This window comes from Elgaria multicarinata, chromosome 18 (assembly GCF_023053635.1).
Source record: "Elgaria multicarinata webbii isolate HBS135686 ecotype San Diego chromosome 18, rElgMul1.1.pri, whole genome shotgun sequence".
Classification (NCBI taxonomy): Eukaryota; Metazoa; Chordata; class Lepidosauria; order Squamata; family Anguidae; genus Elgaria; species Elgaria multicarinata.
The window spans coordinates 7,430,285-7,445,949 of NC_086188.1; the positions used below are offsets into that span (position 1 = coordinate 7,430,285).

The 15,665-nt window shown below is 44.8% G+C and overlaps 1 protein-coding gene across 2 annotated transcripts in view; it reads left to right on the forward strand.

The window, feature by feature from the left end:
• The window catches only part of ADGRD1 (adhesion G protein-coupled receptor D1), a 192,207-nt gene that overhangs the window by 10,046 nt on the left and 166,496 nt on the right, over positions 1-15,665 (forward strand). Inside the window, exons 4-8 of one of the 2 annotated variants that reach the window (XM_063144072.1) lie at positions 4,360-4,455; positions 6,332-6,454; positions 9,279-9,455; positions 12,487-12,732; positions 13,639-13,676. In XM_063144072.1, the coding sequence (XP_063000142.1) occupies positions 4,360-4,455; positions 6,332-6,454; positions 9,279-9,455; positions 12,487-12,732; positions 13,639-13,676 (680 nt within the window). Of the gene's footprint in view, positions 1-4,359; positions 4,456-6,331; positions 6,455-9,278; positions 9,456-12,486; positions 12,733-13,611; positions 13,677-15,665 lie in introns of both variants that reach the window. The other variant, XM_063144073.1, reaches the window with a different exon arrangement.

The following is a 15,665-nucleotide window of genomic DNA, read 5'->3' on the forward strand; positions in this document are numbered from 1 at the left end:
CCGCCCCCCGGTGCCCCTGAGAGTAACTCATGTCTTTGTGAAAGTCAGAATTAAAGATAGCATGATCTGCGTCAAGCTGGCACCAATATTAAAATTTTAAATAAATAAAACTACTTTAAAAATATCTTTACACGTAGAAAACTAGATGTTAAAGTGAAAGGCATCCTAACCTGGGCTTCTCTATGACATGCTAGTTTTCTATATATCCTCCACTGTTTCCATATATGCAATACAGTGACCTCATGAGGGGGGCACTGCCACGACACAGGCTCTGAACACCAGACCTCACGGCTGCCACCACTTCTTATGGGGCCACACAGGCTCTGAACACCAGACCCGGCCGAGGCTACTCCCTGCTCAAGCCAAGCACCACCACTTGGTACATCTGAGGCAAGGGATAAAGCCCACCTTCCTCCAAACTATGTGGAGAAAGGGGTTTAAAATGGAGAAGGATTTTAATATATATAATAATGCGCTGTGAGTTATATCTGCTTAGGTGAATGATTGTCAGAGTGGGTGTTAAATGTGTAAACTTAAGATGATAAATGCCAAACAGACACGTGGGCTTTTTGTGGTAGTTTAAAAACAAAACAATCAAAATTTATTTTTAAAAGTTCATAAGCTTTGTTTCAAATAGCAACATTTAAAAACCTTTTTCAAACCTTCCATACAATCCTGTCACTCTCACATTCGCGCTTTCCTTTTTCTCACACAATCACTCTTGAACTTTCTTTATTATCAGTATTAATATACTTCCACTACGTGCACACCACACTCTAAAGACACCACGCACTACACTGACCCTCAAATTTCCCAGAATTTAAGTACCATAAACACTGAGAGCACTACAGACTCTAAGAGTACCTAACCAGTCTCCCTGAAAAGATCTCCCAATCCCCATAGTCATTCCCTTATATATCTCTCCTCCCCGCTCCCAAGACATTCTAACTCCGCCCACTCAGGCCAACATTCTACAAACCACAGACTTACAAACCATAGACATACATTTGGAATTGACTTGTGGGGTGTAACGCCACAGGCACCCCCTGGCTGGTGCCCCACGTCTCCTTAGAAGTGCCCCGGATCTCCAGGAATTGTCCAGGAGGAGGAGGCGGCCCCACATCGCCCCTCGTGGGAACGGGATGAAGAGTTGCCGCGTCATGCGGCTTCGCCGGGGAATCAGCTGCCGCCCACCTACCCGCCGGCCTCCTTTTGCCGCCGAAAGAGCCACCCAGGCCTACTCGGGTCGGAGAGCTCAGTGGAAGAAGCCGCCGGTGGCTTCTTCCGCCGAGCTCTATGACCCGGGTGGCTCTTTCGCCGGCAAAAGGAGGCCGGCGGGTAGGTGGGCCGCCTCTTCCTCCTCCTCCTCCTCCTCCTCTGCCTCTTCTTGGAACGGTTAAGGTAGGGTGTACATCTTCGATTTCTGGGCGCCCTAAAGCGCCTTCAGGGCGTCCCGAAGCCTCTGTGTGGATCTGGCCTTATGCTGAAGTCCGAGGGCTGCTCTGGCCTACATGGCAGTGACTCCTTTGGCTGATTTTGGGGGGGGATCCGTCCAGAAGCTAGCCCCAGCCAGGAAGAAGAGGAGCCATTGACACTCTGTCAACAAGTCTTGGCAGATGTAGAAAGGAGCGGTGTCTGGCTGTTCTCCTGACTTTGACAACCAACTTTTAAAAATGTTTAGGCTATCCTTAGCAACTGCAGTCTTCCTGGCTCTGGGGTTAGCCGCTGCAGGGACAGTTGATCACCACCCTCGGCCCCTCTAATGCAGTTTTCACATTTAGAGCAAGCACAAGAGATGCTGTCATAGCACATAAAGGTCAGCTTTTCAGGGAAGGAGGGACTCTGGCCAGGAGGACCCTGATGCTGTCTCCTCCTGGGGTTTGGGGGGCTGCATGATGGTACCTCTTACCCTGTGGCATGGCTTAAGCTTGGGGCACCCCCAGGCCAGCTACTGGATCAGGCTGGACTGGGACCCAGTAGAAAGAGAAGCTGTGATGGCTTTCCCCTTTCCAATGGCTGCATGCCCTCTCTCATTCCCAAAATATGCCTCCAATGCCTTGGGTCGCATTCAGTCATCCCTCACCACTGCCCCCTGCCCTCCGAAGAAACAGTCCGACCAACTCATCTACCATTAATGATGGGCCTTGATGTACCTTAACGGACATCCCTCTGACCCCCCACCAAGACGTTGAGTCTGTGATGACTTTTTCCCATGTAGACATTTGGTTGGTTGCACTGTATGGTGTACAGTGGTGAATTTGGACATGCAAGTTATCCCTTGAGCCTATGGCCAATGAGTGACGAACATACACAGGCGAACCAGGATGAAGGCTGCAAATCCTATGTCCACTTTACCTGGGAGCAAGCTCCATTGAACTCAGTGGGCCTGACCTCTGAGTAGACAGTCATAAGATTGGGCTGCACACATTGTTTCATGGTATAACCTCGGATCAGCTGGGAGCACTGCATTTACCGTCTTTGCTGTTGCAGCAGGCGACATATCACTCTCTGATTATGCATCTCTTCTGTTCATTGCTAAAACCTTTCAGGTTTCATTTGTTTATTTATTTATATTCCATGCCCATCCATCGTAATTCCATGCAGTTGTGTTTCCATGCCACGTTTCTTGCTCATAAATCCTCAGAACATCGTCAGCTTGCTTATCATGTTAATCCATTTTATTTGTTGAAATCCTTGTGTGGCTGTAATCCGGTTCCATATCTCTCAATTACTCACTTCTGTGGATGCCAATGTCAAAGTAGATGGATATGATACACACCCACAGGTTTTTGGGTGACTTCCATAACAGGTTCTCTCTGTGTTGCAGCAACAAGCAAACAAAAATACACAGCAGAGCCCCAGGTCTGATATTTCTTATAAAATTAAAAGTATGCCATCCCAATGAAATAAAACTAGTATTATTAGCCATGAAACATAAACGGAGATTCCAACTCAAGTAGCAATATCATTCACTCTAATTCCAATGTCCAGACCATGACTGATGTTTTTTTTTTCTTTTCTTTTTGGTAAACTTATGGGTAAAACGTCCTACAAAAAGATGCTTTTTCCCCTCTCTGCCTGTGTTCAAACTGTCCCCTTCTCAGGCACTTTGGCACTCAGGGTGGCTGAACCAGTTTTACAGTCCCTTCTCAATCTGCAAGCATGACTGCTCCCCCATGCTGAGCATCCCGATGGCTGCGGTGTTCTCCTGAGCCGATCGCCCGTTCATTAGCATGCATTATTAGTGGACGTGTCACAACACAGTTCAGGAGAGACTCTGAATAACAGGAAAGCACAGCTCTATAAATACTGCAGTCATTTCAGGAGAGATGTGCTTTATGCATTTTTGATGCTATTCCATCTAAGGTTAAGTGGCAGCTTTATTTATATATAAAAATGGGTGTGGTGGGGGTGGGGTACAGCCAGCCTAAAGAAACTCAGTAATTTCCTTGTGCCCAACAGAAATGTTAAGAATGCTGTTGCTGAGCCCACCTGTTATATTTTGGCTGGTGGATGGGTTGTTTTCTTACTTTTGGAGTGATATTATTATTGCATTTATATCCAAACCCTCTTTCTTGTTGTAAGAAACCCATGGCTTATATGGTTCTCCTCGTCCTCTCCATTTTATCCTCACAACATCCCTGTGAGGTAGGTTAGGTTGAAAGGACTGGCCCAAAGTCACCCAGTGAGCTTCATGGCCATCTGGAGACTAGAATCCAGCCCTCCCAAGTCCCAGTCCAACGCTGTAATCACTACAACACAACGGGCTCACAGTTTTACTGTATTTTTCAATTGCACGTTGCTCTGAAACCCATTTTGGTGGCAGTACAAATCGTTTCTAAAATAATACAAATATTTCAATGAATATAAACTGATTTTATTTTTTTACTTCCCCCCTTCGTTTTTCAGTTCAGAAGCTTTAACCTACTTAAAGTGAAGGTATTGTTTACTGGAGTCCATTGTTTTCTGGGCCTGGTGACGACCCTGGAACTATGAACACTTTGACCCTGTTCAAACGACATGCTAAGCCATGGTGGTTAAGCATTTTGAGCTAAACGTTATGGCTTAACGTGTCGTGTGAACCATTCCTAACCATGGTGGCTACATAACCACAGTTAAAACATGCTCACTAACCATTTGCTGCAAAATGGTTAGCAGACAAACCATGGCTGAGCGTGTTGTCTGAATAGGCCCATTTTATTTTTATTATTATTATTATTATTATTATTATTATTATTATTATTATTATTATTATTATTACCATCCTGCATTGAGAGATATGGACCGACTGATTCATATTCATCTTGCATTTATTCATTGTATTGCTTTTTTCTGTTTGTTTTTTGTCGTTCCACCCAGCTCTAAGACTCCACAACTTCACTGTGCTTCCTTCCCATAATTCTACTTTTGTATATACCAATGACTCTTCCTACTCTAACTTCCCTGCAACTGTAGGTGAGAATTCAGTATGATTCTTCTGCATTTGTCTAGCTTGGACCATTCTGCTTAATGTTGGGTTTCAAATGAAGTTGTACTGTAAGCTTGAAGTGGTTTAAAAGCAATCAGCATTTTAAAGATAATTTTAATCTCTCTCCTTTTTAACTGATTTTTTTTTAAAAAAAATAACAGAGTATACAATATTTGTGATGGTGTGCAGGTTATGTGAATGAGAGCCAGGTAGGTTCAGGGCACAAATAACACAACCATGGTTAGTGCTAACCAAGATTTGTTACCATAACTCAGGTTAAAATCTCAAAGATACAGTGAAACCATGGTTTAGCTTGCTAAAATAAGCCCTGCCTTTCAATAGCACGCGCGTGCGCGCGCACACACACACACACGGACACGTATGAGATCTGCTTTTCACCTCAGAAGCAGAGAGGATGGAGAGACACAAAATCTTCCCTAACTGTGCTTAGGTTGGTACAGATGTAATACTTAATCATGGTTAACATGAACAATCCTTAACTGTGATTCAGGTAATGGCTGCATTGCCACGTAATGCTAAGCTGTGGTTTATATTAGCCATGGTTTGTTGTTTTAGCCATTAATTGTCTTGCGGATGAGCAAACAAACCATGGTGCATTTCCTCTATTTCCTGAAGAAGAAGAAGAAAAAGATAAGTAGGGGACAGAGAAGGGACTTGAGTGCCATGGGACGTAAACACTTAAATAACAAACTGCGTCTTTCACTTTGGCTGAAATGAGGCAGACAGGAGTATATAAATGCATTTCTTAGCATAGTAGCCAGTAGGGCTGTGTATGGACCTACCCCCCGATCCACTCCACACCCGATCCGCCCTGCATCGATTCACCTATGGTCTGCTGCGGAGCTCTGGCTCCGAATCGGAGCTCCGCAGCGGCGGCACCAGGTAAGGTCCCCTTCCTCCTCCCCCCTTACCTGTGTCTGTCGCATTCCGGTGGCTGCTTCAACTGAGCCCAAGGACTCAAACAGGAAGACCAGGCCGCAGTCGTGGCCTGGTCTTCCGGTTTGAATCCTCGGGCTCAGTTGAACCTACTGCCAGAACCCAACGGACACAGGTAAGACCCTTCCCCTCTGCCCCCTTACCTGGCTCCACCGCCGTCACTGCATGGACTGCGGTGGTGGTGCCAGGTAAGGGCCCCTCCCTCCTCCCCCCTTACCTGCATCCATTGTGGCCCCTCACCAGCTTAACTTCAGCTCGCAGCTCAACCTGGAACTGTAGGCCCCGCTTGGGGCCTACACTTCTGGGTTGAGCTGCTAGCTCAAGTGAAGCCAGCGATGGGCTGCGACGGACCAGGTAAGACCCCCCTCCCCCCTGCCCCTTTACCTGGCTCTGCTGCCATCGCTGCATGGGTGGTGGCAGCACCAGGTAAGGCCCCCTTACCTTTTTTTTGAGCTCCGGATCAAGGTGAAGGATCCGCCTTCATCTCGATCCGCTCCGTGACGCTTCACTGCCCCCCGATCCTCTTCGCCTCTGCCTTAAGGGGAGGCGAAGCACCCCGATCCATTTCTGCTTCCGAAGAGAAGCGGAGCACAGCCCTAGTAGCCAGCCATTATTTTCACATGCCACCAACGCTTCCCTTCCCTTCCCCTCTCATTCCCTCTGCCAGGCAGAAAACTCACTGGAAGCATCAAGTCAGTGCTTCCCTCTGGCAGTTGATGTGGAGGATGAAGGGATTGCTACCAGCAGTTGGGTTTCTGGGCTCATGGAGATAGAGATGAGGGGAGAGGATTGGAGAAAAGCTATTTAATATGGCTTGCGTCATGCTTCTAGGCTGTTTCGACTGGCAAGAATCTTTCTTTCTTTTAAAGCTGTATGTTTTTAATTCATCCCGCCTCCCTTCCTTAGATATTGTAGAAGGAATAGTGAACAAAGGCATATGCATTCCGGATACAAAAGGAGTGACGTTCCTCCTTTTTGGAAGCTATCAGAACTCTTGCATTATTAACCCAGAACACTGTGAACCTGAAGGTTAGTATACGACCACCGTCACTGCTATCTATCTTACCTGTTGCTGTCATTCTATATCATTTTACTTCTTTCAGGAGGGGGCTTTGCAGAATTTCTGGGAGGAATTTTAAGACACTCGTAACTCCCTCCCCCACATATTCTTAGAGGGTTTAGTTATCTGTAAATCCTGCTCCCCCATTTTTTTAAAAAAATCCACATTGTTTGCCTAGGAAATGCAAATGCAGTCAGCTGAATAAATTATGCATATTTGCTTATTACTGTAATTTAACTATGGGCTTGAAAAACAAACAACGCTAGAAAATCCCCAAGCAGATCCCTGGCAGAGTTTGCCTGGAATGGCTTCGTTTCGAGGCATCTTCTGTGTGTTTTAATAGCCTCCTCTCGAATCCATCTCAATGCACTGTTTCAGTTGAACATCACCCCCTTAGGACTAAGTTAGATCTCTCAAGTTATAAGCTTGGCTGAGTAGGGATGATATTTGGTTTGAATACTGAACCTCTCTAAGGATCGATGGAAAGTTTCTTTAAGGTCCAGGGAAATAAATCCGAAGTCCAGTCTAATAACCCTTAAATTCACTCTTAAGAACATAAGAAGAGTGCTGCTGGATCAGACCAAGGGTCCATCTAGTGCAGCCTTCTGTTCATACAGTGGCCAACCAGCAGGACATGAGTACAGCAGCACCCTCCTGCTCATATTCCCCAGCAGCTGGTGTACATAAGCTATTAGGGTGACCATATGAAAAGGAGGACAGGGCTCCTGTATCTTTAACAGTTGTATTGAAAAGTGTCATTTGTATATATGGAGAACCCGGTGAAATTCCCTCTTCATTGCAACAGTTAAAGCTACAGGTGCCCTGCCGTCTTCTAAATCTGGTCACTCTAGTATAGCTCCTGCAGCTTTAACTGTTGTGATGAAGAGGAAATTTCACCAGGTTCCCAATATATATATACAAATGACACCTGCTGACATTTCCTTTTCTATGCAACTGTTAAAGGTACAGGAGACCTGTCCTCCTTTCCATATGGTCACCCTAGCTTACTGCCTCTGATTCTGGAGGTTCCACATACGTAGCCATCAGGGCTAGTAGGCATTGATAGCCTTCTCTGCCAGGAATTTATCCAAACCCCTTGTAAAGCCATCCAAATTGGTGGCCACTCCTACATCTTACCAGTGGGTCCCTGATGGGATGTGGGCCTTCGGCAGGTGAACAATCATGCCTACTCTTGATGTCGGCCCTGACCTTCCCCACTCCTTCCATACACACACCATTGGGGAAACAACAACCGGCCAGTTTGCATTCTTGGTCCTACAACAATGAGGGTAATATATAGGGCCCTAAATAAATGTTTCATACATCACCTCTAGCTTTCCCGGGTCTCACAAAGAAGACCATTAAGACCATGGATAATTATGGTAAAGAGGAATGGGGTGGCCACTTACACATGACCCCTCCCATGAGAGGACACAATTTGCATAAAATTTGCATAGGCTAATTTATATTTAGAAATCATTACTGTGATAGAGAATACAAGGCATCTCATCACAATGGGGAGGTCTGTAACCAGGTAAACTGTGGGCTAGTTAGTTATCTGAGTTGCCTACCCCTGATGTAAGGCGTAAACAGGGAAGATCTTAGTGGTTGGAATTCCTGGAAGATCTAAAGTATCGTCACAGCAGCTAGGCCTGGCTGCTTTCCATTCTGAGTGGGATGGCACGCTTCCCTCCACCGAGAAACATACCCAACTCAGCAGGACTGAAATAATAGTCAAACATGCAAGAAGAACCATTGCATTTCCCTTTTGTGGAACAGACTGGCGCAGAATCAAGGAAAGATCAGGAAGCAGATGCGCGCTTGGCCGAAAAAAGGGTTGTGGCAAGGAGATTCCCCCAGCGCTCTACTAGATGGACAGTGTGCAATTTGTGCATCACTCACATCATGCGCTGTCTGCCAGCTCCCACACACAGTTCCAAGAATAGATATAGGACCATTGATGCATTTCCAGTGACTTGTGCCAAAAGGACAATCACCCTCTGGATTTTTAAAATCAGCTTTATTGCAGAGGAAGAGAATGAAATCAAGGTCAGCAGACAGAGTAGAGCTTAGGGTGGCCACTTACGCATCATCAAAAAAGAGGATGCAGCTCTGCATAAAATTTGCATATGCTAATTTATAGGTCTAGATGCCAATGTAGAAAGAATTACTATAACTGAATTAGAAATGCCACACATATCTCCCCATAGTGAGGACAACTGTGACCGGGTGTGCCTCTTCAGTCTAGGTGTTAACTATTGATGGACAACATCCTTTCTGCTGAATTCTTTATATTTAAACCAGAATTAGATAGGACAGACCTTCAAATGAAGCATGCCTTCAAATAGAGGACTGGTCTCTGTAAATATGGACACCTGACCACTGCACCTTCAGTAATGGGTAATCTTGGTTGGAGGAGGCATTGGCCCATGTTCTGAAGATTCTGTAGGGTAATAAGAAGAAGGTTCCATCCTGTTGACCAGGTTCTTAGCATTTGTATCAAGCTTGGCTAATTCAGAAGCTCCATACTGCCTGCCAATCACAAGGGCTGCTGTTGTGTAGCCCTGTTCCTTTCAATGCCAATGTCTGAGCTCACACAGTCTATGGTAGTTCTGTTTGGCTATATCTAAGCCTCATGCTACCAGTTCCCTGCTTAAAATCCTGGAGTCCCTGCTGAAGAAGGGACACCTGCTTTGAATTCCCACCATGCTCCTAACCAAACATGGAAGAGTTGAATGTTTACTTCTGCCTTCTCACAGACAATCCCTCTTCTGTGTCTCTTACCTCCATTAGGTGTCACCTTCTCTTTTTTCTGGAAGACTCAGGAGGAACAGACCAAGTCTCCCCCAGCATATGGGGATCAGGTCCTTTCCAATGGATTTAAGGTCTACTTCAGCGAGAGTAAAGGCTCTGTAGAGCTGTTCAATCGCCAGATTTTCAAGAAGTGGGAGGCGAATTTCATCCCACCAGGTACCTTTGGGTATTTTTTGCTTCCACATTTATATGGATTCATGGGAGAGGTTTAGCTGCAGTGAACAGCAGTGAATAACAGGGGATGCGTTTTTGTATTAAAAGGTGTACCTGCAAAAGTCTGAAAGAGCCTTTAGTAGCTGCCAGACAGGGAAAACATGTTGAAAGTAGAGATTCTCTCCTGACTGTTGCATTGTGAGGGAGGAAAGCTACATCTTTTGAACTTCAGCCTCCTGTTATGCAGCTATTGACAGAGCTCTGTGTATATGTCCTAAATTAGCCACAGATCTGCATTAAGCTGGATTCTGTTGCCTGCATTAATTTAGTTAATGAAGCAAACCAGTGTCTACATACCAAAGGATCTAACTGGAGTTGTTTCACTCGCTATAGAAAATGTCTCCACTGTCTTTTCCCTTTGTGTTCCACTGAAGACTGATCGGAAGTCATTTGGATTTGGAATAATTGACCTTATAACCAGATATTACATTGATTTGATTGAGAATCTTAAATAAAGCTTCAAGAGAAAGTCTGGGGTTTAGTAAAGCTAATGATGCAAAGTCTGTGTATAACGAGATTGCCTGTTCCTATTTTATGTCATTTAACTCCCAGTGATGGGGACAGAAATGTGTTTAGTTTACATTTTAATAAGGCACGACCTAATTTGTGCTTCCTGAACTAGCAGATGAACTGGAACACAATTATATTTTGGTTTTCACACCCACCCACACCCTATTTTGCAATGCGGTTCTCCAGTCCCAAAATGTGTCTATTAGAGGAAGTTGTGTACAAAAGGGCCATACAGCCACACCCGGCATGGCCTGGGCGTGGGGAAGCATTTGCGTGCAGGGGCAGAATGGAGATGTTCCCTGCCGCTATTGGTGGTGAGCAGGTGGTGCCACTTTGCAGGGAGGGGTATAATACAGGCCTGTAAAAGAAACACTTACTCCTCCCAGCTTCCATTCTTGTTCACGCCGCTCCCTCCCTGTATGCAGTGTGAGTTCTCTGGTCGCCATTCGGGGCCGAGTAGGAATTTTTTGCCCATGTTCTAAATTGTTCATGGCTGGGTTTTTTTGGCCTACTCCACACTGTAAGACAGCGTGGGAGTATAAATAGGTTGATTTGGCATTAATTGCTAATTTGGTCACATTTTATGACAGGCAGGAAGGAACAGGCATCCAGAGGGATTTTGTAATGGTGAGCATTCACAAGCACCGTTGCGGTGACTGGTAATTCCTGAGGGCTCCCAGCATTGAGCCCCGTGGCTGGGCTGGGAGATAAGGGTTACCTCTGAGGCCAACCTTTGTCACCCACCTTGAGCCTTGTGGCCTGGGTGGCGGTGACCTTGGAAGGTCTCCCTACCCCAAAAGTGGTGGCCTGTGGGAGGGTGAATTGCATAGTGCCAACCCACAGGCTGTGAATAGCTCACCCTACTCAGAAAGGTCTGAAAATGAGGCCAGACTGGATGCCTCTTTGGGTTCCCCCTTTGCAGATCTTTAATAAAATGTGGCCCTGTTTAAACCCAATGTTCTGTGTGTCATCTCTTTATTTACTTACTTCCATCTCACAAATACATACATTAGGTGGAAATGGTGTTTTAAAACGTTACACTTGCAGAAGCTTTTTTAGGCTTTTGCAGGCTTTTATAAGCCCACGAAAGGCTTGCAAAAATTTGTCTATTTATTTATTTATTTATTTATTTTATTACATTTCTATACCGCCCCACAGCCGAAGCTCTCTGGGCGGTTTACAGCAATTAAAAATAGTAAACATTAAAAGTATACAAAAATTTAAAAAAACATAAAAACAGTATAAAAACAACAGTATCCATTTAAAAACAACAATTCTGGGGTCCATTAAAAACAAACTTAACGTTGTTAAATGCTGTTAAAATGCCTGGGAGAAGAGAAAAGTCTTGACCTGGCGCCAAAAAGATAACAACGTTGGCGCCAGGCGAGCCTCATCGGGGAGATCATTCCACAGTCAGGGGGCCACCACTGAGAAGGCCCTCTCCCTTGTTGCCGTCCTCCGAGCTTCCCTCGGAGTGGGCACTCGGAGGAGGACCTTAGATGTTGAGCGCAGTGTATGGGTAGGTTCATGTCGGGAGGGGCGTTCCGTCAGGTATGGTGGTCCCAAGCCTTGTAGGGCTTTATAGGTTAAGACCAGCACCTTGAATTGGGCTCGGAAACATATAGGCAGCCAATGCAAGCTGGAAAAAATGCATATAAGTGTGTATATTATCAGAAAATGCACACACAAATGCCTATGAGTGTTTGTGTGGATTTTTAAACAAACAACCCCTCACAAACTAATGGGGAAACAGAATGGATGATATGAACCCTGTGCTTCAAAAAATAATGGAAGTGCAGCAAGTGAAATAGACAGAATGGCCAGTTCTGATTAACTCCTAAAGTGTCCTTATATTTCTTTATTGCTATTGTGAGCTAAAGAAGTGATAAAGGTGATCCTCCTCAATTTTAATGGTTCAGAGGTGTTTGTCTTTAACAGAAGTCTAGCGATAGTGCTCCTATGCCATTTGAACCCAATGGCGAAAAAACACACACACCTCTCAATACAAAGGCATGAAGTGGCATGTTTAAATATAATGGACCCACTTGGTCAAACTGAAGAAAGGCTACAAAATTGTGCTTATTTGCATAGTTCTGGTTCTGTTAGACTTGGGGAGGAAAAAGGAATAATGCAGAGCTCTGAAATCTTGCCCCCTGAGCACAGGAAATCTTATTCACCTACTTATCATATTCAGCTTCTGAATTTTCACCAGGCAATGCCGTATGGGCTAGAAACTTGTTCAGTTTTAATCTTTCTTTCTTTCTTTCTTTCTTTCTTTCTTTCTTTCTTTCTTTCTTTCTTTCTTTCTTTCTTTTTAAGCTATGGTTGCTAAAATGAACCTCCTTTAAGCACCCATGTGGCAGTCTTGGGGAACAGGTTGCATTTGGTCTGATTCAACATTGCTCTTCATATGTTCTTAAGTGGGTTTATGGGACCACAGTGTCCGTATTGCTCTGCTTTTCAGGTCCCCAGTGGACTCACGTTTTGTTCACCTGGAAATCTGAAGATGGTTTGAAAGTCTACGTCAACGGGACCTTAAACACCACCGATCCCAACGGGACTGTTTTCTACAGCTACGCTGACTCTAATTCCAATCAGCTGACAGGGGCAGAGGCGAAGCGTTATGTCATTGGGGCGTTTGATGAATTTATCATATGGGAAAGGGTGCTCACACCCAATGAGGTCGAGCAGTATTTTACAGCTGCTGTAGGTAAGTGGAAAGGTTGCCATTTTCTAGCAAGGCTGGTGGTACTATTCCTAGATTGCTGAAAGAGAACGCTCCAAATGTCCTCTGTGATATTGCAAAGGAACTTCTCCCTTAACCGGGGTTTGAAAACTCTGGATAAGGTGAGAGCCATAAGTAGTTGCTGTTGTAGATACAACCTCCAGCCAGGGGAAGATGGTGGCTCCAATTCTGTCAGTGGTGGGAGAGATTCCATTCCGGGTTTCAGAAACAACCCACCAGAAGTCTAAAGAAGCTATCCAAGGTGCTGAACTATCTTCCCAAGTTGGGTCCAGCACTTTGGATAGTACCTGAAGATGATCTTAGGCTCTAGATAAGTAGATAACTAGCTGCCCAGCCCTGCTTCTTCTCCTCCCCTCCACCTGTGTCTCTTGCATGCCACCGTAGTTCCACCTGTGGTTGCACCTTACACAGTGCCTTCATCAACAAATTGAATAAATTGTATACTGTCAGAAACAATCACTACAGTTACTGCAGTCAGCCTATATGCACCAGTTGCTGGCAAACAGAGCTGGTACTTGTGTGAATGGCATTGCATCTCGTTGGGTCCTGGTTTGTAAACGGTGGCATTGAGGGTGCCAGTGTTCTGTCTACATTCAGAGCAGGACCCTACTTGAAGAACTTCAAGAAGAGGCATCCTTGAAAACGCTGCTGTATCTAAGATACCATGACAGCACTGATCCTCTGATCATTTATCTCTGAGGGTAGTCTTCACATATACAAACAGGCAGATCTTTTCATTGGGGGCTTATATTTACAGGACTTTGCCAGTTTCTGCCGTGATTTGTGTGTGTGTAGCAAAGGAATAATTCATATATATTTTGTGTGTGTGTGTTTTGTTTCTAGGTGACCAGTCTTTGTTTTCTTCAACAGCTTCATGGGGACATCAAGCAACAGCAACTTTTCCGATGGTAGGTACATTCCTCAAACTCTTGCATTTTAATTTCTCTCTGTTTATGATGGGAAAAGAATTCTATCATTTCGTGGTTCCAAACAACTTTTAAGAAAAAAAAAAACAGTAAAAAAAGCAATCGGTTTGGATCCTGGTCTAGCTCCTCATGGTCCTATGAAACCCCATTTCTGATGGCAGGGGAATGCTCCAGAAGCATATGAAATACTGTGTGAGTGTGTGCATGTTTCTCAGAACACCACTAGTTTTCTTTCTGTAAAATGGGTATCTGGTGGGGGATATATGTGGTTTGGCATTTCAGGCTCAAACCCAACCTCTGCCTTACAGTCCATTTTGTGCAGAAGTCACTTGTCCTTGTGACTTGTTAGGCCTCCATGGTAAGGAGTTTTGCCAGCCTTACTTGGAGATGCCTGGGATTGAACCTGAGGCCTTCTGCATGCAGAACAGGTGCTCTACCACTGAGCTACGACCTGCTTGAGATTAATCTCAGCTCTGTACAAAACTTCATCCAACTGCATAACTGCCTCTTCCGTTCCCTTGTTTTCTTTTTAAAGAAAAGATGCAAAAATGATCAGAAACAAAGTTTTGAGTTTTAACTCCTCACACAACTACGCTTGTTGCCAGAGTGACTATTTTGGCCTTTCCCCCTTCCCCATGGAAATTCAACTCCCACACCGCGACTCTCAAAATGAACAAGACAAAAACTAATGGGTTTTTGACGTTGCTGTTATCAAGCGTTGTTTAGCCAGAATGAGAAGGAAAGCAATTTTCACTCAGTGTATAGGCAAAATGTTTGTTTTCCCTTAAAACCTTTTTCACGTAGTGCTAGTTGTCGGGAACATTTTATTGTGGTGAGCTGCAGCCCAGTGGCCGAGAGCTGGATCCACCATGGAAAAGTTGTCTAATTGTGCTACCATCCACTCAGGTTGTAACTAGGGATATTGTGGAATTGCTAAAAGTGCAACTAAAATGATCAAGGTGATGGATCATCTCCTCCGTGAGGGAAGGTTACAATAGCTGGGATTGTTCAGTTTGGAAAAAGGAGGGTCAGGGGAGACATGATAGAGGCACATAAAATTATGCATGGTGTGGAGAAGGTGGACAGGGGGACATCCCCAGGCTTTCTTTCAGTTGGGTATGAGGACTAAGAGGTTAGGTGGAAAGACTTCATGGAAGAGCTGTGCTTGAGGAGATAATTGAAGAAAGTAAAAGAAGTAACACCAAGAAGTCATTTGGGGAGGTAATATAAGGTAGGGTGACCCTATGAAAAGGAGGACAGGGCTCCTGTATCTTTAACAGTTGTATTGAAAAGGGAATTTCAGCAGGTCTCATTTGTATAGAACCTGGTGAAATTTCCTCTTTATCACAACAGTTAAAGCTGCAGGTGCCCTGCCCTCTTTTAAATCTGGTCACAGTGTAGCTGCAGTCTAGCTCCTGCAGCTTTAAATGTTGTGATAAAGAGGGAATTTCACCAGGTTCCCCATACATACAAATGACACCTGCTGAAATTCCCTTTTCTATGCAACTGTTAAAGATACAGGAGCCCTGTCCTCCTTTTCATAAGGTCACCCTAGTATAAGGAATATAAAGGGCAGTAAAGGAGAAAGGGAGGAGCGCTCTTAAGGAAGGCAGAAACTTGTGGGTGGTTGAAGGTGTTGGAACTGGAGTCCCAAAGATCACTGACGGGGATAATGGGGAAATGGGGGCCATATAGCTAGCACGTTATGGCTGTGGAGAGCTTTCACAGTAAAGATTAAGAGCTTGTGCTAGATATAATCAACAAGAAAGAGGAATTATTTTGTCAGTGGAGTTTTGGACAGAGGGAAAAAGGACTCAGGCGTCAAAACAGCCAACCAGAGAGAAGGTTGCAGTGGTAAAGCGACCCATGAACTTGCGTTGGGTTAATCTGAGTATTTAATTGTATCTTTGTGTTTTTAATCAGGAAGCCACCTTGGGAACCCTTTCAAGGAAGCTAAAAGGCAAAAGTATA